This window comes from Entelurus aequoreus, linkage group LG23 (genome assembly GCF_033978785.1).
Source record: "Entelurus aequoreus isolate RoL-2023_Sb linkage group LG23, RoL_Eaeq_v1.1, whole genome shotgun sequence".
Taxonomy (NCBI): domain Eukaryota; kingdom Metazoa; phylum Chordata; class Actinopteri; order Syngnathiformes; family Syngnathidae; genus Entelurus; species Entelurus aequoreus.
This window is the reverse complement of record NC_084753.1, coordinates 31,101,907-31,129,291: the sequence shown is the minus strand read 5'-3', so window position 1 is coordinate 31,129,291 and position 27,385 is coordinate 31,101,907. Positions and strand designations below refer to the sequence as shown.

Genomic DNA, 27,385 nt, shown 5'->3' with positions numbered 1-27,385 from the left:
GTTAAACATGAATTTATCATTTAACTTTGCATGAATCTTTTGTACTTTTAAGCTTTTGACTTTAAACCTTTTAACTTTAACCATTTGCTATTTTAACTTAAGCTTAAACCATTTAACATTTTAACGAGAGATGTCCGATAATATCAGACTGCTGATATCGGCCGATAAATGCTTTAAAATGTAATATCGGAAATTATTGGTATCGGTTTGAAAAAGTACAATTTATGACTTTAAAACGCCACTGTGTACACGGACGTAGGGAGAAGTACAGAGCGCCAATAAACCTTAAAGGCACTGCCTTTGCGTGCCGGCCCAATCACATAATATCTACGGCTTTTCACACACACAAGTGAATCCACGCATACTTGGTCAACAGCCATACAGGTCACACTGAGGGTGAATGTATAAACAACTTTAACACTGTTACAAATATGCGCCACACTGTGAACCCACACCAAACAAGAATGACAAAGACATTTCGGGAGAACATCCGCACCGTAACACAACAAACACAACAGAACAAATACCCAGAACCCCTCGCAGCACTAACTCTTCCGGGACGCTACAATATACTCCCCCCGCTACTCTCCCAACAACATCCTAATGCTTGGAATGAAATTCCAAGCTGCTGTTTTGAGGCATGTTTAAAAAAATCATGCACTTTGTGACTTCAATAATAAATATGGCAGTGCCATGTTGGCATTTTTTTTCCATAACTTGAGTTGATTTATTTTGGAAAACCTTGTTACATTGTTTAATGCATCCAGCAGGGCATCATAACAAAATTAGGCATAAGAATGTGTTAATTCCACGACTGTATATATCAGTAATTAAGAGTTGGACAATATCGGATATCGGCAAAAAAGCCATTATCGGACATCTCTAATTTTAACTTGAGCTTTAAACTTTTACGTGTGCTTTAAACTTTAAAAACAACTTGCTTTTAACTGGTCGAACACAGCATGTAATCAAAGCTGAAAGTGAAATGCAGTAATGCAGTGGTTCAACTTGAAGCCAGCAGTTCAAACAAACAAATGAAGATAGTTGAGTAAGCAAATTAAGAAGCTTGCCGGTACAAGTTAAGCATATCAAAGTAAGCATTTCGATGGTCATCAAACGAAGAAGCATATTCACCGACCATTGGTGTGTTTGGAGAAAGTTGTAGAGTAGATCTTGCGGTTGTGGCTGCTTGCTTACCTTCCTTGCATGCAGCTTGTTTGGTGAATGAATCTGACCGAACCTCCATTCCTTTTCAGGTGCCTTCAATCAGTAATTTGGTGGCCATTTTCCCTTGGCATTCTGGGAATTGTAGTTCTCAATGGTTTTGACCATGTAGTTTTCCACCATATACGGCATGTGTTAATACTTGACTGACACTTCTGAGTTTTTAACTCCACACATGTTAGGAGCCGAGGCTTACTCCTCCGTAACGCAGCGTATCAAAAGTGATACTGGAGTAAATGTAGTGAAGTGCTTCCTACTCACCTGCATGGGACAGTACCACAAGCTTGTGGCATCGTGTTCAAAAAGGCTTGAGGCTGTAATTGCTGCCAAAGGTGGATGGGATTTCGTTTTAGTTTCTTTTAAATACATTTGCAATAATTAGGGAAACAAACAAAAAAAGTTTCACGTTGTCATTATGGAGTATTGTGTGTAGAATTTTGAGGGTGAAAATGAATGTGTTCCATTTTGGAATTAGGCTGGAATAATAATTTCAGTTAAACTGTACTGTGCAACACAAGTAATCATAATGTACGGTTATATCTACATGTGTATGTATATATATATATATATATATATATATATATATATATATATATATATATATATATATATATATATATATATATATATATATAAAATTACACATTAATATAAAAAGTCATTTAAAAGTAAATTTCTATTGATGAAGTCAATGTCAGAACGTGAATCTCTCCCAACTCCTCATTCCAAGTTTGGCCTGCTGGTGGAGCTATTTTTTGTCCTGCGTGTGTGCGTGTGTGTGTGTGTGTGTGCATGTGTGTGAGGGCGTGTGAGGGGTTGGTCTTATTTCTAGACAAAAAGAAAGTGTGCGTGTGTGTGTTGATTATTTCCAGGAAGAGTCACCATGAGATCAGGTTAGTTCTACACACGTTTTATTTCCTGTACTTTACTGTTTAATACATGTACTTTACTTCTTAATACATGTATGATACTTTTTAATACATGTATGTTACTGTTTAATACATGTATGTTACTGTTTAATACATGTACTTTACTGTTAAATACATGTACGTTACTGTTTAATACATATACGTTACTTCTTAATACATGTATGTAACTTTTTAATACATGCACTTTATTGTTTAATACATGTACTTTACTGTTTAATACATGTTTGTTACTGTGAGGTACTTGTGTTTCTTCCCACACGTGTAACTTCTTAATACCTGATTGTTACTATTTAATATGTGCATGTTACTACTTAATACTTGTATGTTACTTTTTAATACATGTATGTTGCTTTTTAATACATGTGTATTACATACATACAAGTTACATACATGTATGTTACTTCTTAATACAAACCCCGTTTCCATGAGTTGAGAAATTGTGTTAGATGTAAATATAAACGGAATACAATGATTTGCAAATCCTTTTCAACCCATATTCAATTGAATGCACTACAAAGACAACATATTTGATGTTCAAACTCATAAACTTTATTTCTTTTTTTTTCAAATAATAATTAACTTAGAATTTCATGGCTGCAACACGTGCCAAAGTAGTTGGGAAAGGGCATGTTCACCACTGTGTTACTTGGCCTTTCCTTTTAACAACACTCAGTAAACGTTTGGGAACTGAGGAGACACATTTTTGAAGCTTCTCAGGTGGAATTCTTTCCCATTCTTGCTTGATGTACAGCTTAAGTTGTTCAACAGTCCGGGGGTCTCCGTTGTGCTATTTTAGGCTTCATAATGCACCACACATTTTCAATGGGAGACAGGTCTGGACTACAGGCAGGCCAGTCTAGTACTCGCACTCTTTTACTATGAAGCCACGTTGATGTAACACGTGGCTTGGCATTGTCTTGCTGAAATAAGCAGGGGCGTCCATGGTAACGTTGCTTGGATGGCAACATATGTTGCTCCAAAACCTGTATGTACCTTTCAGCATTAATGGCGCCTTCACAGATGTGTAAGTTACCCATGTCTTGGGCACTAATACACCCCCATACCATCACACATGCTGGCAGATGGTTCTTTTCCTCTTTGGTCCGGAGGACACGACGTGCACAGTTTCCAAAAACAATTTGAAATGTGGACTCGTCAGACCACAGAACACTTTTCCACTTTGTATCAGTCCATCTTAGATGAGCTCAGGCCCAGCGAAGCCGACGGCATTTCTGGGTGTTGTTGATAAACGGTTTTCGCCTTGCATAGGAGAGTTTTAACTTGCACTTACAGATGTAGCGACCAACTGTAGTTACTGACAGTGGGTTTCTGAAGTGTTCCTGAGCCCATGTAGTGATATCCTTTACACACTGATGTCGCTTGTTGATGCAGTACAGCCTGAGGGATGGAAGGTCACGGGCTTAGCTGCTTACGTGCAGTGATTTCTCCAGATTCTCTGAACACTTTGATGATATTACGGACCGTAGATGGTGAAATCCCTAAATTCCTTGCAATAGCTGGTTGAGAAAGGTTTTTCTTAAACTGTTCAACAATTTGCTCACGCATTTGTTGACAAAGTGGTGACCCTTGCCCCATCCTTGTTTGTGAATGACTGAGCATTTCATGGAATCTACTTTTATACCCAATCATGGCACCCACCTGTTCCCAATTTGCCTGTTCACCTGTGGGATGTTCCTAATAAGTGTTTGATGAGCATTCCTCAACTTTATCAGTATTTATTGCCACCTTTCCCAACTTCTTTGTCACTTGTTGCTGGCATCAAATTCTAACGTTAATGATTATTTGCACACAAAAAAATGTTTATCAGTTTGAACATCAAATATGTTGTCTTTGTAGCATATTCAACTGAATATGGGTTGAAAATGATTTGCAAATCATTGTATTCCGTTTATATTTACATCTAACACAATTTCCCAACTCATATGGAAACGGGGTTTGTATGTTACTTCTTAATGCATGATAGTTACATGTATGTTACTTCTTAATACATGACTGTTACATGCATGTTACTTCTTAATACACGATAGTTACATACATTTGTATTACTTCTTAGTACATGACTGTTACATACATGTATGTTACTTCTTAATACAAGATTGTTACATACATGTATGTTACTTCTTAATACAAGATTGTTACATACATGTATGTTACTTCTTAATACATGATTGTTAAATGTATGTTACTTCTTAATACATGGTAGTTACATACATTTGTATTGCTTCTTAGGACATGACTGTTACATACATGTATGTTACTTCTTAATGCATGATAGTTACATGTATGTTACTTCTTAATACATGACTGTTACATACATGCATGTTACTTGTTGTCTTGTCTTGATGACATCAAGGCCTGGATGGCCCTAAACTTCTTAAACTTCAATGAAAAGAAGACAGAAGTAATAGTGTTTGGACCTAGTGGTACCTGTGAGCTTCCCCCTGTTGACTTTGGCCCCTTGGCTTTGTACGTTAAGCCCATGTTTACCAACCTGGGTTTTCGTATTGACAGTGATTTTAAATTGGACCGTCAGATTGGCACAGTGGTGAAAGCCAGCTTTTTTTATTTACGTCAGCTGGCTAAGGTTAAAAACCTTCTTTCTAGGCAACAGTTTGAGACAGTAATCCATGCCTTTATTACATCTCAGCTGGATTACTGTAACGCTTTATATTTTGGAATTAGTCAGTCCTCCCTCTCACGTCTGCAGCTGGTCCAAAATGCAGCTGCCCGACTTTTAACAAACACAAGAAAAAGAGAGCACATTACTCCTGTTTTAGCCTCCCTCCACTAGCTGCCTGTGTCTTTAAGAGTCCATTTTTAAAAATTATCTTACTTGTTTTTAAATCCTTACATGGTCTTGCCCCACCTTACCTCTCTGAGCTGCTCCACCTCTATGCCCCCACCCGGTCCCTCAGGTCAGCTGATCAGCTGATCCTGGAGGTACCCAAATCCAAGCGTAAGCTCAGGGGGGACAGAGCCTTCTCTGTTGCGGGCCCCAAACTCTGGAATGATCTTCCACTTCATGTGAGACAGGCCCCTTCTTTGGCTATTTTTAAGACCCTTCTTAAAACCCATTTTTATTCACTGGCTTTTAACCCAGCATGAGACTTTAAACTGTTTTTAACTTTTAACTTTTTTAACTGCTTTTTATCTAACAAAATTGTTCTTAGGGTAATTTTGTATTTGCTTTTTTAATGTGTATTTTACTTCTGTTTTAAATTTTATTTTTTAGTCTGTCCTTTGCCTTTATTTCTTTGTGGTGTACAGCCCTTTGTTTTTCAACTGTGGTTGTTTTTAAAGGGCTTTATAAATAAAGTTGGTATGGTATGGTACTTATTAATACAAGATTGTTACATACATGTATGTTACTTCTTAATACATGATTGTTACATGCATGTTACTTCTTAATACATGATAGTTACATACATTTGTAATACTTCTTAGTACATGACTGTTACATACATGTATGTTACTTCTTAATGGATGATAGTTACATACATGTATGTTACTTCTTAATACATGACTGTTACATGCATGTTACTTCATAATACAAGATTGTTACGTATGTGTATGTTACTTCTTAATACATGATTGTTAAATGTATGTTACTTCTTAATACATGGTAGTTACATACATTTGTATTGCTTCTTAGTACATGACTGTTACATACATGTATGTTACTTCTTAATGCATGATAGTTACATACATGTATGTTACTTCTTAGTACATGATTGTTACATACATGTACGTATGTTTCATGTTTCTTTATCACCCGAGTGGACTTTTCTGTCAGCGTTGTTCTACTTCAGTGCCAGCGTGCTCGCTTTAGTGCTTCAACGGTTTACCACCGACAGGAGAAAGTCAACTGCTTTTTACTATTTTTCAAACGCGTTTTGTTTTATTTTGAAAGAAACGCAGGAAGTCGCTGAGCATTAGTTTGTAACTTTTTTTTTTTTTAGATGGAGCTTGTATGGAAAGGAGTGTTCCACCTTTTTGACCCCGACTTTTAAATGACAGAAGACTTCTACATTAAAAAAACGACATTTATTATACTTTAAACGTTCCGTGTAAGAAAGAAGAATAACGTTTGTACATGGGCACTGTATTTTGTATCTTTGGCCTCGTTCTCGTTTAATCGCTGGTGTTGGACCTCATTAGGGATCTAAAAGACGTCCATGTTCTTTGAGTGTTTCAAATGTGAAATGTGCCGCAGAGTCCCCGCACAAACGAGGCCTGTTCAAGTGGACTTCCTCCCCCGACGCCACTGGGAAGCCCGCGGGAGGCCGCAAATTCAAGCTTCCCAAATTCCCCAAATTATTGAAAAATGACAAAGTTGTGCAAAATGCCACCGCCGTTCCTGATGGACGCCCAGCCCCCGCACCTGCACCCGCACCTGCACCTGCACCCGCACCTGCACCTGCTCCTGAAGACGTCCAGCCTGTGACAGGTAGGATTAAAGACCCTGTGTTCAAAACCAAGGCCTTTTTCCCCATAGGAAATGCAATAATGTGAGAGACCAAAGACATTTTATAGATAGTTTTACGTGCAGAAAACAATGTGACATGGCAATTAGCAGCAAGAGCTACTGGAAGTGGCGGGGGAGGGGAAAGTCTGGGCTTCTCTGCTTAGGCTGCTGCCCCCGCGACCCCACCTCGGATAAGCGGAAGCAGATGGGTGGTGGCAATGTACAATTTTAATTTTAAAAAAACGGCGATGAGCACAACCTTCATACTTTTCTGCGAGTTTTTTCTCGAACTCAAGACTGTTTCTCGCTTTCTTTAACAAAGTGCACTGGCAACTTTCTATGGCGCTGTGGTGGATTATTTTCCAGTGTTTAACTTTTTCCACATTTACAGTCTTATTCCAAAAGGGAATACATTGATTTTTGCCCTCAAAATTCGACACAAAATACCCCATAATAAAAATGTAAAAATAAAAATATTTTAATTTAGCAAATTTAGTTAAAGTAAAAAAAAGATGAAAAATCACATGTACATAAGTATTTAGAACAGGGGTCTCAGAAACGTGCCAATTCCGGCCCGCGAGATGTTATTTTGCGGCCCCCACCTTAATATGAAAGTTTAATGTTAGTGCGGCCCGCGAGTTTTATATGAATGGCGCTTGATAGCGTTGTGTTATTTGGGTCCAAAATGGCTCTTTCAACGTTCTGGGTTGCCTACCACTGCGTTAGTGGAAAAGCGGCAAATGAGTGAAAGCGACAGGGACGTTGCCACGGAGACGAGGGTTTTCTTACGTGCCCGGCTGCAGTCACACCGCGACACCTGTCCGTCAGTAATAACATCCCCGATAACCTGGACCAATTCAAACCGTTATTTGTTTATTTTTATTGTTTAATTTGCATTGCCTCACACGATGAACACTACATATATTTCTATATGACGCCGGATAACACTCCGGGAGCCGACCGCCGTGTTGCTGTAGGGAGGAAAAGCGGAACGACACACATTGTGGAAATAATATTATTCTCCGTACGTCGGCTAAATACAAATATATTCCACAACCCCAAACATGTCTTTTTCAAAGCGTTCAGTGAAGAGAAAGGTTAGTGATGAGCAAAGAAAATTCCAGGAAAAGTGGGAGATGCAATATTTCTTTGTTGAGCACAGGGACACCCCGACGTCTCTTATTTGCACAGAGAAAATTGCGGTGCACAAGGAATACAATTTGAAACGTCGTTTTAAAACTAGACATGCTGAGGAGTATGCAAAAAATGTTTTAGGAAATGTCTTCTTGCAGATTCTGCAGCCAGTGGCCCCCAGGTAAATTCAGTTTGAGACCCCTGATTTAGAACCTTTGCTCAATACTTTTTAAATATATATTTTTATCTTTTATTTAAAATACATTTGCAAAAATTGTTGAACATTTTTTTTTTTTACGTTGTTACATTTCTAGTTCTACTTCTACTAAGTGTTGTATTTGAGATTGTTTATAGTAGAGATGTCCGATATTATCGGCCAATAAATGCTTTAAAATGTAATATCGGAAATTATCTGTATCGGTTTTTTATTATCGGTATGTTGTTTTTTTTATTAAATCAACATAAAAAACACAGGATACACTAACCCAAAAAATCTCCCTCCCACAAAAGGGTTGTTTCTTTCTGTTATTAATATTCTGGTTCCTACATTATATATCAATATATATCAATACAGTCTGCAAGGGATACAGTCCGTAAGCACACATGATTGTGCGTGCTGCTGGTCCACTAATAGTACTAACATTTAACAGTTAATTTTACTCATTTGTATTAATTACTAGTTTCTATGTAACTTTTTTTATATTGTTTTGCTTTCTTTTTTATTCAAGAAAATGTTTTTAATTTATTTATCTTATTTTATTGTATTAATCTTTAAAAAAAGGACCTTATCTTCACCATACCTGGTTGTCCAAATTAGGCATAATAATGTGTTAATTCCACGGCTGTATATATCGGTTTCGGTTGATATCGGTATCTGTAATTAAGAGTTGGACAATATCGGATATCGGCAAAAAGCCATTATCGGACATCCCTAGTTTATAGGGTTAGGCAAAATAAGTGCTCAACTTCAGCCTAAACCCTTTCGGTCTGTAAAATTGTCAGTTTATGAATTCATGGATGTAAAACTGTTTGTTTATCTTGCTGACCGAATAAATAATATACTAAACTAAACATATTATGGGGTATTTTGTGTGGAATTTTGAGGACGAAAATTATTTTTTTTCCATTTTGGGTGCAAAGTTGTAACATAACAAAATGTGGAAAAAATGAAGCGCTGTATTTAGTAGCTTAGCATAGAAAGACATTTTGTCTTCAAGGTTAATTTAAATGTCAAACCCATCTGATCTCCCAGTGGCGCTCACCTTTGAGCAACACCTTGGAGAACGCCACCTGAGCGAGGCCGGCCAGCTTCTACTCAACAGAGAGAATCGTCTCTTTGCGGACCAGCTTGAAGACGAGGCTGCCTCGGGACGCTGGAAGGAGGACGTTGACGCTCTGGCGGCAGACCTCAGAGCCCTGGAGGACGCCGTGCGGCAGACGCTGAGAGACTCCCTCAGCCCGGACCAAGCCGAGGCTCTGAAGTCGGCCGTGGTCTTCATGCAGCAGGAGGACAAGCAGGACCTGCTGTGGGAGAGCAGAGGTGGCACATCGCCCCCTTGGAGGCTCAGCAACTGGAGAGAAGTGCAGGAGAAAACGCTGCGCGGCCTGGTGGAGGAGCGCATGGAGGCGCCGGAGATGCCCGCCGAGAGCCCGGCGGGGCAGTCGTCCATCCAGGCGGACGTGCACGCCATGGGCCGGCAGATGAGGCGGGACCTCCTGCTGGTGGTGCAGCAGGTGAAGAAGTGCTACCCTGAGGGGGACGACATCTGCCAGCTGTACGCCAACCTCTACCACCAGACCTTCAGCGCCAGGCTCAGGAAGGTGGCCGACTTCGGTCTAGACGACCAGGACTGCACCTTCCTGCTGCGCTGGGTCAACGAGTACTACCCACAGTGAGTCTGGAGCACAACACCGACAACCATGTGGTCGCCAGGCCAACTGAAAAATAGATTTTCAGATAAATTGCGATTCTTTTTGGTAACAATTCTTAATCGATTCAAAGAAATCGCTTTTTTTTAAAAAAATAATCAATTCTGTTTAGGCACTCAGACAAATCATATTGTTGCTGTAGATGATCTATAAAACCCAGAACCAGTGAAGTTGTGTACATCGTAAATGAAAACAGAAAACAATGAATGACTGAGCATTTTTTATACCCAATCATGGCACCCACCTGTTCCCAATTAGCCTGTTCACCTGTGGGATGTCCAAAATAAGTGTTTGATGAGCATTCCTCAACTTTCTCAGTCTTTTTTGCCACTTGTGCCAGCTTTTTTGAAACATGTTGCAGGCATCAAATTCCAAATGAGCTAATATTTGGAAAAAATAACAAAGTTTTCCAGTTTGAACATTAAATATCTTGTCTTTGCAGTCTTTAATTGAATATAAGTTGAAAATGATTTGCAAATCATTGTATTCTGGTTTTATTTACCATTTACACAACGTGCCAACTTCACTGGTTTTGGGGTTTGTACATCTGCTGTGCAGATTGACTTTAGAAAAGAGAAATATTGGATACTTCTCTTGTTGCCTTATTTGTATTTGACTCTATTAAATGTTTGGGTAGAATTTTCCCAGCAGGCACGAGGCATTGACACAACGTTGATTATGCGTACACGTCCTTTGAAACAACGTTGAAAAATAGTTGTATTTGTAAATTGAGACAACGTTGACGTTCAACGTTGTTGGTTGACCACATGACAAATCAAAGTCAGAAACCAACATTGATTAAACATTGTCAAAAAGCATATTTTTTTCAACATTGTATATTGGTTGGGAAATGACCAAAATTCAATGGTCAAATCAACATCAGAACACAACATTGATTAAATGTTGTCAAAAAGCATGTTGTTTCAACGTTGTATATTGGTTGGGAATGACCAAAGTTCAATGGTCAAATCGACGTCACAACCTGACATTGATTGAACGTTGTCAAAAAGCATGTTGATTCAACGTTGTATTTGTGTTGTAGAATATTGGTTGAGAAATTACCAAAATTCAATAGTCAAATCAACATCAAAACACGACATTGATTGAGCGTTGTCAAAAAGCATGTCGTTTCAACGTTGTTGGGAAATGACCAATTTTCAATAGTCAAATCAACGTCAGAACCCAACATTGAATAAACGTCAAAAAGCATGTCGTTTCAACGTTATGTCTGGGTTGGAAAATGACCAACTTTTAATGGTCAAATCAACGTTAGAACCTGATGTTGATTAAACGTCGTCAAAAAGCATGTTGTTTCAACGTATTTGTTGTAAAATATTGGTTGGGAAATGACCAGATTTCAATGGTCAAATCAACGTCAGAACCTGACATTGATTAAACGTCATCAAAAAGCATGTTGTTTAAACGTATTTGTTGTAAAATATTAGTTGGGAAATGACCAATTTTCAATGGTCATCTCAACGTCAGAACCCAACATTGAATAAATGTCGTCAAAAAGCGTGTTTCAACGTTGAATTTGTGTTGTGGAATATTGTTTGGAAAATGACCAAATTTCAATGGTCAAATCAACGTCACAACCTGACATTGATTGAACGTCGTCAAAAAGCATGTTGTTTCAACGTTGTTGGGAAATGACCAATTTTCAATGGTCATCTCAACGTCAGAACCTAACATTGATTAAACGTCGTCAAAAAGCATGTCGTTTCAACGTTATGTTTGGGTTTGAAAATGACCAAATTTTAATGGTCAAATCAACATTAGAACCTGATGTTGATTAAACGTCGTCAAAAAGCATGTTGTTTCAATGTATTTGTTGTAAAATATTGGTTGGGAAATGACCAAATTTTAATGGTCAAATCAACGTCACAACCTGACATTGATTAAACGTTGTCAAAAAGCATGTTGTTTCTACGTTGTATTTGTGTTGTAGAATATTGGTTGAGAAATGACCAAAAGTCAATGTTCAAATCAACATCACAATCTTGACATTGAATGAACGTTGTCAAAAAGCATGTTGTTTCTACGTTGTATTTGTGTTGTAGAATATTGGTTGAGAAATGACCAAAAGTCAATGTTCAAATCAACATCACAACCTGACGTTGATTGAACGTCGTCAAAAAGCACGTTGTTTCAACGTTGTTGGGAAATGACCAATTTTCAATGGTCATCTCAACGTCAGAACCCAACATTGATTAAACGTCGTCAAAAAGCATGTCGTTTCAACGTTACGTTTGGGTTGGAAAATGACCAAATTTTAATGGTCAAATCAACGTTAGAACCTGATGTTGATTAAACGTTGTCAAAAAGCATGTTGTTTCAATGTATTTGTTGTAAAATATTGGTTGGGAAATGACCAAATTTTAATGGTCAAATCAACGTCACAACCTGACATTGATTAAACGTTGTCAAAAAGCATGTTGTTTCTACGTTGTATTTGTGTTGTAGAATATTGGTTGAGAAATGACCAAAAGTCAATGTTCAAATCAACATCACAATCTTGACATTGAATGAACGTTGTCAAAAAGCATGTTGTTTCTACGTTGTATTTGTGTTGTAGAATATTGGTTGAGAAATGACCAAAAGTCAATGTTCAAATCAACATCACAACCTGACGTTGATTGAACGTCGTCAAAAAGCACGTTGTTTCAACGTTGTTGGGAAATGACCAATTTTCAATGGTCATCTCAACGTCAGAACCCAACATTGATTAAACGTCGTCAAAAAGCATGTCGTTTCAACGTTACGTTTGGGTTGGAAAATGACCAAATTTTAATGGTCAAATCAACGTTAGAACCTGATGTTGATTAAACGTTGTCAAAAAGCATGTTGTTTCAATGTATTTGTTGTAAAATATTGGTTGGGAAATGACCAAATTTTAATGGTCAAATCAACGTCACAACCTGACATTGATTAAACGTTGTCAAAAAGCATGTTGTTTCTACGTTGTATTTGTGTTGTAGAATATTGGTTGAGAAATGACCGAAAGTCACTGTTCAAATCAACATCACAACCTGACATTGATTGAGCGTCGTCAAAAAGCACGTTGTTTCAACGTTGTTGGGAAATGACCGAATTTTAATGGTCAAATCAACGTCAGAACCTGACATTGATTAAACGTCGTCAAAAAGCATGTTGTTTCAACGTTGTGTTTGAGTTGCTCAAAATCAGGACCTAATTCAACAAATTCTCCACGTTGTTTCGATGTCTCGTGCCTGCTGGGTTAATAAAGTTTTCTTTTTAGTAATGTAACAATCATACAACTGTCACATAGTGTTATTAAGCTAAAGCATTGATGTTGAATCGAGAATCGATTGCTGATCGTATCGTTACGCCCGAGAATGGAATGGAATGGTGTGGTGTCCAAAGATTCACAGCCATAATAGTTGCTTGTTTACACCTGTAGTCCCAAGACATCAAAACACAAACACAGAAGGACACTATGATGATATCATGTTGAAACACAGATACAAAACTAATTAAAATGAGTCAAGTGAAATAACCAATAGCAATTTTGCCTGAGTGAGCAACAAGATGAAATGTTCTCCGTGTGTCAGACTGCTTGAAGAACCGCAGCTGGCTGCCGACATCGACACCGAGGTTCTTCAAGAACTTCTACCCGAAGACTTGCTGTCGCCTCTGGAGGAGCAGTACCTGAGCAGACAACAGGTACTTCTGCACCTTCTCTGGGTTTTAACCATAAACACCACGAGAAACGGGTTAGCTCGTAGCGCAAATGTTGACATTTTCTACACCAGTGTTTTTCAACTGGGGAAATTATGCAACTTCACCTAATTGGTCCAAAAAAATATTTTTTGCAAATCAATAATTATAATAATGTGCCGTTGTCTAGTGCAGTGTTTTTCAACCTTTTTTGAGCCAAGGCACATTTTTTGCGTTGAAAAAATGTGGAGGCACACCACCAGCGGAAATCATTAAAAAACAAAACTCAGTTGACAATAAAAAGTAATTGTCACAAGTGTTGGATATGACTTTAAACCATAACCAAGCATGCATCACTATAGCTCTTGTCTTAAAGTAGGTGTACTGTCATGACCTGTCACATCACGCCCTGACTTATTTGGAGTTTTTTGCTGTTTTCCTGTGTGTGGTGTTTTAGTTCTTGTCTTGCGCTCCTATTTTGGTGGCTTTTTCTCTTTGTTTGGTATTTTTCATGTAGTTTCATGTCTTCCTTTGAGCGATATTTCTCGCATCTACTTTGTTTTAGCAATCAAGAATATTTCAGTTGTTTTTATCCTTCTTTGTGGGGACATTGTTGATTGTAATGTCATGTTCAGATGTACATTGTGGACGCCGTCTTTGCTCCACAGTAAGTCTTTGCTGTCGTCCAGAATTCTGTTTTTGTTTACTTTGTAGCCATTTCAGTTTTAGTTTCTTTCTGCATAGCCTTCCCTAAGCTTCAATGCCTTTTCTTAGCGGCATTCACCTTTTGTTTATTTTTGGTTTAAGCATTAGACACCTTTTTACCTGCACCCTGCCTCCCGCTGTTCCCGACATCTACAAAGCAATTAGCTACCGGCTGCCACCTACTGATATGAAAGAGTATTACACGGTTACTCTGCCGAGCTCTAGACAGCACCGACACTCAACAACAACACATCATTTGCAGACTATAATTACTGGTTTGCAAAAACTATTTTTAAACCAAATAGGTGAAATTAGATAATCTCTCACGGCACACTAGTGTGGTCTAAAAACACTGGTCTAGTGCAGTGTTTTTCAACCTTTTTTGGTATGTAAAAGGTATGTAACGCTTAAACCAAAAATGAAGAAAAGGCAAGTCCCGCTAGGAAAAGGCACTGAAGCATAGGGATAGCTATGCAAAGCAAAAGTAAAACTGGCTACTTTGTAAACAAAAACAGAATGCTGGACGACAGCAAAAACTTACAGCATGTGGAGCGGAGACGGCGTCCACAAAGTACATCCGTACATGACAATGAAGGATAGCGTACGCACAATTTAAATAGTCTTGATTGCGAAAACAAAGCAGGTGTGGGCAATAGCACTCAAAGGAAGGCGTGAAGCTGCTACGGGAGAACACCAACAAAACAGGAAGGGTCACCAAAATAACAGCGCAAGACAGGAACTAAAGCATTACACACAGGAAACAACAAACTCAAAATAAGGCATGACAACCTGGTGGAGTTTCATTTTTTAACCTTTTCTGCTGGTGATGTGCCTCCGTATTTTCTTTATGAAAAAAAATGGGCCTTGGCTCAAAAAAGGTTGAAAAACGCTGTTCTACACCAACAAAGCAAGCATGCAAACGTTGGCATGTTCTTGTCAATGAGATTCTAGTGACTTTGTCGTGACGGTTGTCGTTGGCGTTCAGAGGGAGCTGACCACGTACATCGGACGCATCCTGGACGGGGCCCAGGAGGCGTGGGTGAAGGGGGAGGAGCCCCCCAGGGAAGACGGCTGCCACGTCAGTCATGTGGCCTATGACGTCATCCAGGTAGTTGTAGTCCACAGCAGGACTAGACGGTCGATGCTAACCAAGACGTCGTTTGTCCGCAGCTGGTTAACGGTGCGGTGACGGTGGCGGAGAAGGTGGTGGGTGACCTGCAGAAGGCGCAGAGCCTGACCTGCCCACTGCAAGATTGGCTGCGCAGGTACGCCGCGCCGTCCTCCAAATAGCCCGCGTCGTCACTGTGGCGACGGTCACACTCACCGCCGTGACTCCTTGTTGTCGTGCAGGTTCCGAGCGTTCCAGGTGGTCGTCATCAAGCGCAACAAGACAAACAGCGTGGCCTTCGTCAAAGCCAACCTGGGCTGCGTGGCTCAGTTCAGGTAAGGAATGTTGTTTTGGAAGTAGGATTGTAGCAACATCTGTGTGTGTGTGTAGTCCAGTTCATAAGTCTGTGTACTAATGTGTGTGTCTGTATATCAATCTGTGTGTGTGTAGTCCAGTTCATAAGTCTGTGTACTAATGTGTGTGTCTGTATATCAATGTGTGTGTGTGTGTGTGTGTGTAATCAGATCTGTGTGTGTTTTAAGTTGTTTGTCTGTATTATGATTTGTCCGTGTGTAAAAGTATCTGTCTGTTCTTATCAGTTGTCTGTGTAAAAAAAAAAAATTGGTCTGTCCGTATAATGATTTGTCTGTGTGTAAAAAAAAATAAATATCTGTCCGTAATATGATTTGTCTGTGTGTAAAAAAAAAAAAAAAATGTCTGTCTATACTATGATTTGTCTGAGTGTAAAAAAAAAGTTTGTCCGTATTATGATTTGTCTGTGTGTAAAAAAAAAAAAAAAAAGGTCTGTCCGTATTAGGATTTGTCCGTGTGTAAAAAAAAATGTTTGTCCGCATTATGATTTGTCTGTGTGTAAAAAAATGTGTTGTCCGTATTATGATTTGTCCGTGTGTAAAAAAATGTGTTAGTATTATGATTTGTCCGTGTGTAAAAACTGTTTGCCCGTATTATGATTTGTCTGTGTGTAAAAACTGTTTGCCCGTATTATGATTTGTCCGTGTGTAAAAAAAAAAAAATGTCTGTCCGTATTATGTCTGTGTAAAAAAAAAAGTCTGTCCGTATTATGATTTGTCAGTGTGTAAAAAATATCTGTTTGTCCTTATGTTTTGTCCGTGTGTAAAAAAAAAAAATGTTGTCCGTATTACGATTTATTCGTGTGTAAAAAATATATATACAGTATATATATGTCTGTCTGTATTATAATTTGTCTGTGTGTAAAAAAAAATGTGTTGTCTGTATTATGAATTGTCTGTGTGTAAAAACTGTTTGCCCGTATTATGATTTGTGTGTGTAAAAAAAAAAAAAGGTCTGTCCGTATTATGATTTGTCCGTGTGTAAAAAAATATCTGTTTTTCCGTATTATGATTTGTCTTTTTGTAAAAAAAAAAAAGCTGTTCGTCCTTAATATTTGTCGGTGTGTAAAAAAAAAAGTCTGTCCGTAGTATGATTTGTCGAGTGTAAAAAAATATGTCCATCTTATGATTTGTCTGTGTGTCTTGTGTTTTTGTCGGTATTATTATTCGTCTGTGTGTAAAACAAAAATTTGTCTGTCCGTATTACAATTTGTCTGTGTGTAAAAAACATATATTTTTGTCCGTATTATGATTTGTCTGTGTAAAAAAAAAAGTCTGTCCGTATTATGATTTGTCAGTGTGTAAAAAATATCTGTTTGTCCTTATGTTTTGTCCGTGTGTAAAAAAAAAAAATGTTGTCCGTATTACGATTTGTTCGTGTGTAATAAATATATATACAGTATATATATGTCTGTCTGTATTATAATTTGTCTGTGTGTAAAAAAAAATGTGTTGTCTGTACTATGAATTGTCTGTGTGTAAAAACTGTTTGCCCGTATTATGATTTGTGTGTGTGTAAAAAAAAAAAATTGGTCAGTCCGTATTATGATTTGTCCGTGTGTAAAAAAATATCTGTTTTTCCGTATTATGATTTGTCTTTTTGTAAAAAAAAAAAAAAAAGCTGTTCGTCCTTAATATTTGTCGGTGTGTAAAAAAAAATGTCTGTCCGTAGTATGATTTGTCTGTGTGTAAAAAAATATGTCCATCTTATGATTTGTCTGTGTGTCTTATGTTTTTGTCGGTATTATTATTCGTCTGTGTGTAAAACAAAAATTTGTCTGTCCGTATTACAATTTGTCTATGTGTAAAAAACATATATTTTTGTCCGTATTATGATTTGTCTGTGTAAAAAAAAAATTGTCTGTCCGTATTAGGATTTGTCTGTGTGTAAAGAAACATATTTTTGTCCGTATTATGATTTGTCTGTATGTAAAAAAAAGTATCTGTCTGTCCGTATTAGGATTTGTTAGTGTATAAAAAAGTATGTCTGTCCGTATTAGGATTTGTTAGTGTATAAAAAAGTATGTCTGTCCGTAGTATGATTTGTTTCTGTGTAAAAAAAATAAATCTGTCCGTCGGCGTGTAGGTAAAAAAAAAAAAAAATGTGTGTGCACATCTAAGTGTGTGTGAAGCAGCAACCCTCTATTAGCTGTCTTTTTACACCTGACTTTTGTGACACTTCTGCCTGTACAGCCATTTAAACGTGTAAAAGGATTTGACTGCCACTCCCCCTTGCCCTTCCTCATACTCACCACTAGACAGACAAATCATAATATGGACAACTTAAAACGCACACACACAGATCTGTTTACACACACACACACACATTGAGATACAGACACACACATTAGCAGGCAGACATGTGAACTGGATTACAGATGCACAGATTGAGATACGTGTTTGCAAATAATCTTGCTACAATATTTCCACATGTTAACCTTTATCTTTGCTTTCCTCTCATCCATTCATTCATCCATCCATCCATCCATCTATGATGCACTCAGGGACTTCCTGGTGAAGAAGAGCTGTTTGTTCCCGGGAGAAGTTGGGGAAAGTTGTCAGAGTGTTTTAAGTGACATCAAGCAATGCTCACACGAGTACTTACTGAGCACCGTTCACAAGAACCTAGAGGTAGTACACACAAACACGGCGTACTACGTATGTACGGTACAGTGGTACTTGGCTTTTTTTCTTGCTAATCTGTTCCGAAATGGCCACCAAAATTAACCTGCATGCTTTGCTACGGGGCTCTATTTTCTACTCTGTCGCGTTTCTCACCTTCTTTGTCAGAGGGCTGGCACTTGCAACTTTCTTCGGCCCCATTGTGAATCAGTTGTACCGAGGTACCACTTTACCGTACAACATTGTACGCTTCAATGTTGCGGGGTGCGGCTTCATGAATGAACATAGAAATCCAACCTTGTGACTGTCCCCTGTCACCATGGCAACGCAGCCTCACTACCGTAAACTTGGAACCATGGACTGGTTGAAGAAGTCGCCCTTTGACGGCCTGCGTAACTGCCTGGACGGGGAGATGACACTTCTTCAGGGTACATCAGACTCATGTCACAAGGTACATCTGGTGTTATGTTTAGATCTAATATCAATATCGACATCCATCTTTTATCTTCATCACCATAATCGGGCTATGCGGGGATCCTCGCAGGGTAAAGGCAAATCGAAAAGATAAGAAGGCCCAAAACCATAAAAACGTTTATGAACCTTAAGAAGAACCTTAGAATCAATCCTGAAACACACAGGGAGACAATGCAGTGATTTTAAAAACTGGTGTAATATGGGCCCACCTTCTGGTCTTTATCAGGGCATGTGCGGCTGAATTTTGGAGTAATTGAAGGAGTACACTTATTCAGCCTGTTGTTCACTATTCTTCATTTATTTTAAATTGCCTTTCAAATGTCTATTCTTGGTGTTGGCTTTTATCAAATAAATTTCCCCCCAAAATGCGACTTATACTCCAGTGCGACTTATATATGTATTTTTCCTTCTTTATTATGCATTTTCGGCCGGTGCGACTTATATTCCGGAGCGACTTATACTCAGAAAAATACGGTATATTATTTATAAAGCAAGTTTGAGTATCATTGGCAAATTTTCACCTAGTCCTGGCCTTGGCGTGCTGCCCGCCTTGGCACGCATATATGTGTCCTCTTTTTGGGATTTCAGAATATGGTCAGCCTAGGAAACATACACAATTAGCTAAAAAGCTAGCATAAAATGTTAGCATGATCGGATAAGAGGAAATACCAAAATGCGCCATTTGTACGTGTAAACATACAAAATTAGCTAAAAAGCTAGTATAAAATGTATAAACGAGTACAAAGCTAGTATATTAGCATGCTAGCGGATCGGTAGTTTGTGAGTTCAAACCCCGGCCGTGTCATACCAAACACTATAAAAATGGGACTCATTACCTCCCTGCTTGGCACTCAGCATCAAGGGTTGGAATTGGGGGTTAAATCATCAAAAATGATTCCCGGGCGCGGCCACCGCTGATGCTCACTGCTCCCCTCACCTCCCAGGGGGTGATCAAGGGTGATGGGTCAAATTCAGAGAATAATTTCGCCACACCTAGTGTGTGTGTGACAATCATTGGTACTTTAACTTAACTAAAGCATCAAAAATCATGGTTTTTAGGGAATGTATCTTTTTAAACTATTCAGAGCGTGGCGACTGATTGGCTGTCGCGCTGCATTTCAGGAGCTGATCGGTCAGCTTCACCAGGAGGTGGCGCTGAAGTACGTGCGGCGGCTCCTGAGCGGAGAGCTGAAACTAAAGGACAAGGAGCGGCAGTATCAGGCCTGCCTCACCTTGGAGGAGAACGCCGAGAGTCTACACGACGTGTTCTTCAAACATGTAAGACGTTGTGGACAAAGCTGTGAGAGCAGGTGCTCAGACGAGACGAGTCTGACATGACCACTCTGTGACCTCAGGGCTCCGAGGAGGCGTGGCTTAAGGAGGTCCTCAGCATGATGGCGGGAGTGCTGAAATGTCAGGATATCCCTGCCATCCAGATGCAAGTGGCCCTCCTGGGAACCACCTGTGCTGACCTCAGGTGACCTTTCCATGACCTAACACTTCTTGGGTTTCTCTCCCACTATTTATGTGGTCCTTTTTATTACCACGACTGGACAGTTGGTTTGCTTAAATGCAATATTTTTTATACATTATAAACAACCCAACACATGAAAACTCTTAATGACGATAAACAAATGAGATAGAGTCCTGCTGTAGGAGCACTTGCATTCAGAGAAGGAGCTACACCATGTTTAGATAGCAGTTTCAGGCATTGGTAACAAAATGTGGATTGTTACCATCATAGCTTGATCGTCAGAGATGTTTGGTTATGTAATCTGTGATATTTCTACCTGAATAAAAGCATCCGATATTCTGTAGATTACATGTTAATAATAATAATAATAATAATGGATTAGATTTATATAGCACTCTTCTAGACACTCAAAGCGCTTCACAGAGAAGTGAGAACTAGAGATGCCGATAAATGCTTTAAAATGTACTATTGGAAATTATCGGTATCTGTTTCAAAAAGTAAAATTTATGACTTTTTAAAACACCGCTGTACGGAGCGGTACACGGACGTAGGGAGAAGTACAGAACGCCAATAAACCTTAAAGGCACTGCCTTTGCGTGCCGGCCCAGTCACTTAATATTTACGGCTTTCACAAACACACAAGTGAATGCAAGGCATTCTTGGTCAACAGCCATACAGGTCACACTGAGGGTGGCCGTATAAACAACTTTAACACTGTTACTAATATGCGCCACACTGTGAACCCACACCAAACAAACATTTCGAGAGAACATCCGCACCGTAACACAACATAATCACAACAGAACAAATACCCAGAACCCCTTACAGCACTAACTCTTCCGGGACGTTACAATATACACCCCCCGCTACCACTTCAATAATAAATATGGCAGTGCCATGTTGGCATTTTTTTCCATAACTTGAGTTTATTTATTTTGGAAAACCTTGTTACATTGTTTAATGCATCCAGCGGGGCATCACAACAAAATTAGGCATAATAATGTGTTAATTCCACGACTGTATATATCGGTATCGGTTGATATCGGAATCGGTAATTAAGAGCTGGACAATATCGGAATATCGGATACCGGCAAAAAAGCCATTATCGGACATCTCTAGTGAGAACCCTTCATTCATTCACACCTGGTGGTGGTAAGCTACTCTCATAGCCACAGCAGCCCTGGGGTAGACTGACGGAAGCGTGGCTGCCCGTTGGATCATCATTCATTCACCATGAATACCATGATTTGATTAACGTGGACCCCGACTTGAACAAGTTGAAAAACTTAATGGGGTGTTACCATTTAGTGGTCAATTGTACGGAATATGTACTGTACTGTGCAATCTACTAATAAAAGTTTCAATCAATCAACACCAGTGTGAGCGGCACTGGGGGCAAGGGTGTAGCGTCCTGCCCAAGGAGCGAACCTGCAACCCTTTCAGGTTTCTGGCACGGCTGCTCTACCCACTACGCCATGCCGCCCTGTTTTTGTTGTACACGTTAATGGTATTCATATCTCTGTATGACAATATTTTAACCTTCTCTATTGATTAATAACATGTAATATTCAGCCTGCTAAACATTCTGTACATTCTGATACTATCAGTCAGACTATAGACTTTATTTCCCTCTGCCAGAAATCATTTATGTAGGTAGAAGTATCACAGATTACATAACAAAACATCTTTAAATAAGTAAAGTCGTAATGTAATTTTCTGTTTTGTTATGTAGTCAGACCGGACGTGACACCTTTATTGTGATTGGACTGATGAGGTGTCTTGACGACGGGAAAGTCTCCGATAAAATATGACTCGAGTGTAACAATCTACATTTGATGTCAATAATGCACTCAACTGTAATCCAAACACGGACGTTAAGTTCCACCTCTCTGAGTGAAGTACATTTGCCACCTGTAGGTGTTTCCATTAAAGGGCGTTTTGCGTCAAGAGCCGTGATTCTCGGGAAATCTCGTCCTGCGAGACTCCGTTTTGAGGAAGACGGAGGCTCTGCGTTTCCGTGGTTTTGGAGCTGTGATTGCAATGGCAGCCACAGCTCTTGCCGTGATTGTGGATAGAAGACGGAGGCAGCGGGCGATCGCTCGAAGGCAACGTCCTTACGTACGGCAGCGGCCACGGACAAGGTTTTTTTTTGGTGAACAAGGAATTCACAAACAAATTGTGGTTTCAAGGGCCCCCTCGACATTTTTCGGGCATGTGGGTCTATCTAACATAATAGTGAGAGTCCAGTCCGTAGTGGATCTAACATAATAGTGAGAGTCCAGTCCATAGTGGATCTAACATAATAGTGAGAGTCCAGTCCATAGTGGATCTAACATAATAGTGAGAGTCCAGTCCATAGTGGATCTAACATAATAGTGAGAGTCCAGTCCATTAAGGATCTAGCATAATAGTGAGAGTCTAGTCCATAGTGGATCTAACATAATAGTGTGAGTCCAGTCCATTAAGGATCTAGCATAATAGTGAGAGTCCAGTCCATAGTGGATGTAGCATAATAGTGAGAGTCCAGTCCATAGTGGATCCAACATAATAGTGTGAGTCCAGTCCATTAAGGATCTAGCATAATAGTGAGAGTCCAGTCCATAGTGGATCTAACATAATAGTGAGAGTCCAGTCCATAGTGGATCTAACATAATAGTGAGAGTCCAGTCCATAGTGGATCTAACATAATAGTGAGAGTCCAGTCCATAGTGGATCTAACATAATAGTGAGAGTCCAGTCCATTAAGGATCTAACATAATAGTGAGAGTCCAGTCCGTAGTGGATCTAACATAATAGTGAGAGTCCAGTCCATAGTGGATCTAACATAATAGTGAGAGTCCAGTCCATAGTGGATCTAACATAATAGTGAGAGTCCAGTCCATAGTGGATCTAACATAATAGTGAGAGTCCAGTCCATTAAGGATCTAGCATAATAGTGAGAGTCTAGTCCATAGTGGATCTAACATAATAGTGTGAGTCCAGTCCATTAAGGATCTAGCATAATAGTGAGAGTCCAGTCCATAGTGGATGTAGCATAATAGTGAGAGTCCAGTCCATAGTGGATCCAACATAATAGTGTGAGTCCAGTCCATTAAGGATCTAGCATAATAGTGAGAGTCCAGTCCATAGTGGATCTAACATAATAGTGAGAGCCCAGTCCATAGTGGATCTAACATAATATTGTGAAAGTCCAGTCCATAGTGGATCTAACATAATAGTGAGAGTCCAGTCCATAGTGGATCTAACATAATAGTGAGAGTCCAGTCCATAGTGGAGCTAACATAATAGTGAGAGTCCAGTCCATAGTGGATCTAACATAATATTGTGAAAGTCCAGTCCATAGTGGATCTAACATAATAGTGAGAGTCCAGTCCATAGTGGATCTAACATAATAGTGAGAGTCCAGTCCATAGTGGAGCTAACATAATAGTGTGAGAGTCCAGTCCATAGCGGATCTAACATTATAGTGTGAGTCCAGTCCATTAAGGATCTAGCATAATAGTGAGAGTCCAGTCCATAGTGGATCTAACATAATAGTGTGAGTCCAGTCCATTAAGGATCTAGCATAATAGTGAGAGTCCAGTCCATAGTGGATCTAACATAATAGTGTGAGTCCAGTCCATTAAGGATCTAGCATAATAGTGAGAGTCCAGTCCATAGTGGATCTAACACAATATTGTGAAAGTCCAGTCCATAGTGGATCTAACATAATAGTGAGAGTCCAGTCCATGGTGGATCTAACATAATAGTGAGAGTCCAGTCCATAGTGGATCTAACATAATAGTGAGAGAGTCCAGTCCATAGTGGATCTAACATTATAGTGAGAGTCCAGTCCATAGTGGATCTAACATAATAGTGAGAGTCCAGTCCATAGTGGATCTAACATAATAGTGAGAGTCCAGTCCATAGTGGATCTAACATAATAGTGAGAGTCCAGTCCATTAAGGATCTAGCATAATAGTGAGAGTCTAGTCCATAGTGGATCTAACATAATAGTGTGAGTCCAGTCCATTAAGGATCTAGCATAATAGTGAGAGTCCAGTCCATAGTGGATGTAGCATAATAGTGAGAGTCCAGTCCATAGTGGATCCAACATAATAGTGTGAGTCCAGTCCATTAAGGATCTAGCATAATAGTGAGAGTCCAGTCCATAGTGGATCTAACATAATAGTGAGAGCCCAGTCCATAGTGGATCTAACATAATATTGTGAAAGTCCAGTCCATAGTGGATCTAACATAATAGTGAGAGTCCAGTCCATAGTGGATCTAACATAATAGTGAGAGTCCAGTCCATAGTGGAGCTAACATAATAGTGAGAGTCCAGTCCATAGTGGATCTAACATAATATTGTGAAAGTCCAGTCCATAGTGGATCTAACATAATAGTGAGAGTCCAGTCCATAGTGGATCTAACATAATAGTGAGAGTCCAGTCCATAGTGGAGCTAACATAATAGTGTGAGAGTCCAGTCCATAGTGGATCTAACATTATAGTGTGAGTCCAGTCCATTAAGGATCTAGCATAATAGTGAGAGTCCAGTCCATAGTGGATCTAACATAATAGTGTGAGTCCAGTCCATTAAGGATCTAGCATAATAGTGAGAGTCCAGTCCATAGTGGATCTAACACAATATTGTGAAAGTCCAGTCCATAGTGGATCTAACATAATAGTGAGAGTCCAGTCCATGGTGGATCTAACATAATAGTGAGAGTCCAGTCCATAGTGGATCTAACATAATAGTGAGAGAGTCCAGTCCATAGTGGATCTAACATTATAGTGAGAGTCCAGTCCATAGTGGATCTAACATAATAGTGAGAGTCCAGTCCATAGTGGATCTAACATAATAGTGAGAGTCCAGTCCATAGTGGATCTAACATAATAGTGAGAGTCCAGTCCATTAAGGATCTAGCATAATAGTGAGAGTCTAGTCCATAGTGGATCTAACATAATAGTGTGAGTCCAGTCCATTAAGGATCTAGCATAATAGTGAGAGTCCAGTCCATAGTGGATGTAGCATAATAGTGAGAGTCCAGTCCATTAAGGATCTAGCATAATAGTGAGAGTCCAGTCCATAGTGGATCTAACATAATAGTGAGAGCCCAGTCCATAGTGGATCTAACATAATATTGTGAAAGTCCAGTCCATAGTGGATCTAACATAATAGTGAGAGTCCAGTCCATAGTGGATCTAACATAATAGTGAGAGTCCAGTCCATAGTGGAGCTAACATAATAGTGAGAGTCCAGTCCATAGTGGATCTAACATAATATTGTGAAAGTCCAGTCCATAGTGGATCTAACATAATAGTGAGAGTCCAGTCCATAGTGGATCTAACATAATAGTGAGAGTCCAGTCCATAGTGGAGCTAACATAATAGTGTGAGAGTCCAGTCCATAGTGGATCTAACATTATAGTGTGAGTCCAGTCCATTAAGGATCTAGCATAATAGTGAGAGTCCAGTCCATAGTGGATCTAACATAATAGTGTGAGTCCAGTCCATTAAGGATCTAGCATAATAGTGAGAGTCCAGTCCATAGTGGATCTAACATTATAGTGTGAGTCCAGTCCATTAATGATCTAGCATAATAGTGAGAGTCCAGTCCTTGGTGGATCTAACATAATATTGTGAAAGTCCAGTCCATAGTGGATCTAACATAATAGTGAGAGTCCAGTCCATAGTGGATCTAACATTATAGTGTGAGTCCAGTCCATTAAGGATCTAGCATAATAGTGAGAGTCCAGTCCATAGTGGATCTAACATAATAGTGTGAGTCCAGTCCATTAAGGATCTAGCATAATAGTGAGAGTCCAGTCCATAGTGGATCTAACATAATATTGTGAAAGTCCAGTCCATAGTGGATCTAACATAATAGTGAGAGTCCAGTCCATGGTGGATCTAACATAATAGTGAGAGTCCAGTCCATAGTGGATCTAACATAATAGTGTGAGAGTCCAGTCCATAGTGGATCTAACATTATAGTGAGAGTCCAGTCCATAGTGGATCTAACATAATAGTGAGAGTCCAGTCCATAGTGGGGCCAGCAGGAAACCGTCCCGAGCGGAGACGGGTCAGCAGCGCAGAGATGTCCCCAACCGATGCACAGGCGAGCGGTCCACCTGGGGTCCCGACTCTGGACAGCCAGCACTTCATCCATGGCCACCGGACCCGTGCCCCCCCCTTCCACAAGGGAGAGGGGGGCAGAGCAGAAAAGAAAAGAAACGGCAGATCAACTGGTCTAAAAAGGGGGTCTATTTAAAGGCTTGAATATACAAATGAGTTTTAAGATGGGACTTTTTGTGGAAACACTTGAACATCATTACCATGACCAGGTTCTTGATGCTGTATTTAGGGTTTGCACGTTTCTAGGAGTAATGGAAACGCAGCTACTGAAGTGTGTCGCAGAAGGACGATGGAAACACTTTTCCCGCATTTACAGGGCGGTCTCTTGGTCTCGCTTCCAATCGGTCGGCCGGGGGTAGCGAGGCGGCCCACATGGCCCGAACAATGTCGAGGGGGCCCTTGAATCCACAATTTGTCCGTCAATTCCTCGTGCACAGTTCTCTCCCAGAAACCCCTTCTTCACGGCCGCTGCCGTACGTAAGGACGTTGCCTTTGAGCGAAACCTCCGTCTTCTATCCACAATCACGCCAACAGCTGTGGCACAGCTCCGAAAACCACGGAATGGCGGGAGGAGATTCTGCGAGGATTACAGCTCATGGCGCTAAAGACAAACTGCTCGTGTTGACCAGCCCTTCCTCAGTGTTTTGTCCTTCTCTCCGCAGTGAAAAACATGTGCTGTATCTGCTAAAGCTCAAGAAGAACCTCACCAAGGAGGACAGGAACAGCGTCCTAGCGATTATGTCGGAGATCCACAACGGTACCGCCGAATCTCGGCCTTTTTTCTCCCGACTTTAGGTCAAATAGTGGGCGAGCGTGCCAGATAGTGGGTCGTATGGTGCTAACATCTGGTTGTTACGGTCAGCTGCATGATTGTGTGAGTGGGTCTTTTATTTTGTACAATTCCGTTTCTATTTATGTTGCAGATGTTACGTCAATAAACACAAGTGACGATAAAAGTTGTTGAGCAGGGGAATTTCCCCCTCATTAGACTAGTGTCAACATGAAACCGGCCCGCCTCGGGTGTAATTCGCGGCTTTGAATCCTGGAGGCTGACTCACCAGCATCACCGGCAGCCAAACGTGCCGCCAACAATTCCCGGAAATCATTGAGCGGGAATAGGAGGCAAACATGT

At 39.8% G+C, this 27,385-nt stretch overlaps 1 protein-coding gene across 1 annotated transcript; it reads left to right on the top strand.

Annotated features, from left to right (window-relative positions):
• Positions 1–2,099: 2,099 nt before the first annotated feature.
• Positions 2,100–27,209, top strand: LOC133640729 (tumor necrosis factor alpha-induced protein 2-like). Its single transcript, XM_062034298.1, has 12 exons — positions 2,100–2,117; positions 6,388–6,621; positions 9,026–9,665; positions 13,275–13,386; positions 15,071–15,193; positions 15,256–15,350; positions 15,436–15,528; positions 18,069–18,195; positions 18,518–18,637; positions 19,783–19,938; positions 20,016–20,137; positions 26,916–27,209. Exons 1-12 carry the CDS (start codon positions 2,108–2,110, stop codon positions 27,046–27,048), a joined length of 1,965 nt encoding a protein of 654 aa, XP_061890282.1. The 5' UTR covers positions 2,100–2,107; the 3' UTR covers positions 27,049–27,209.
• Positions 27,210–27,385: the final 176 nt, after the last annotated feature.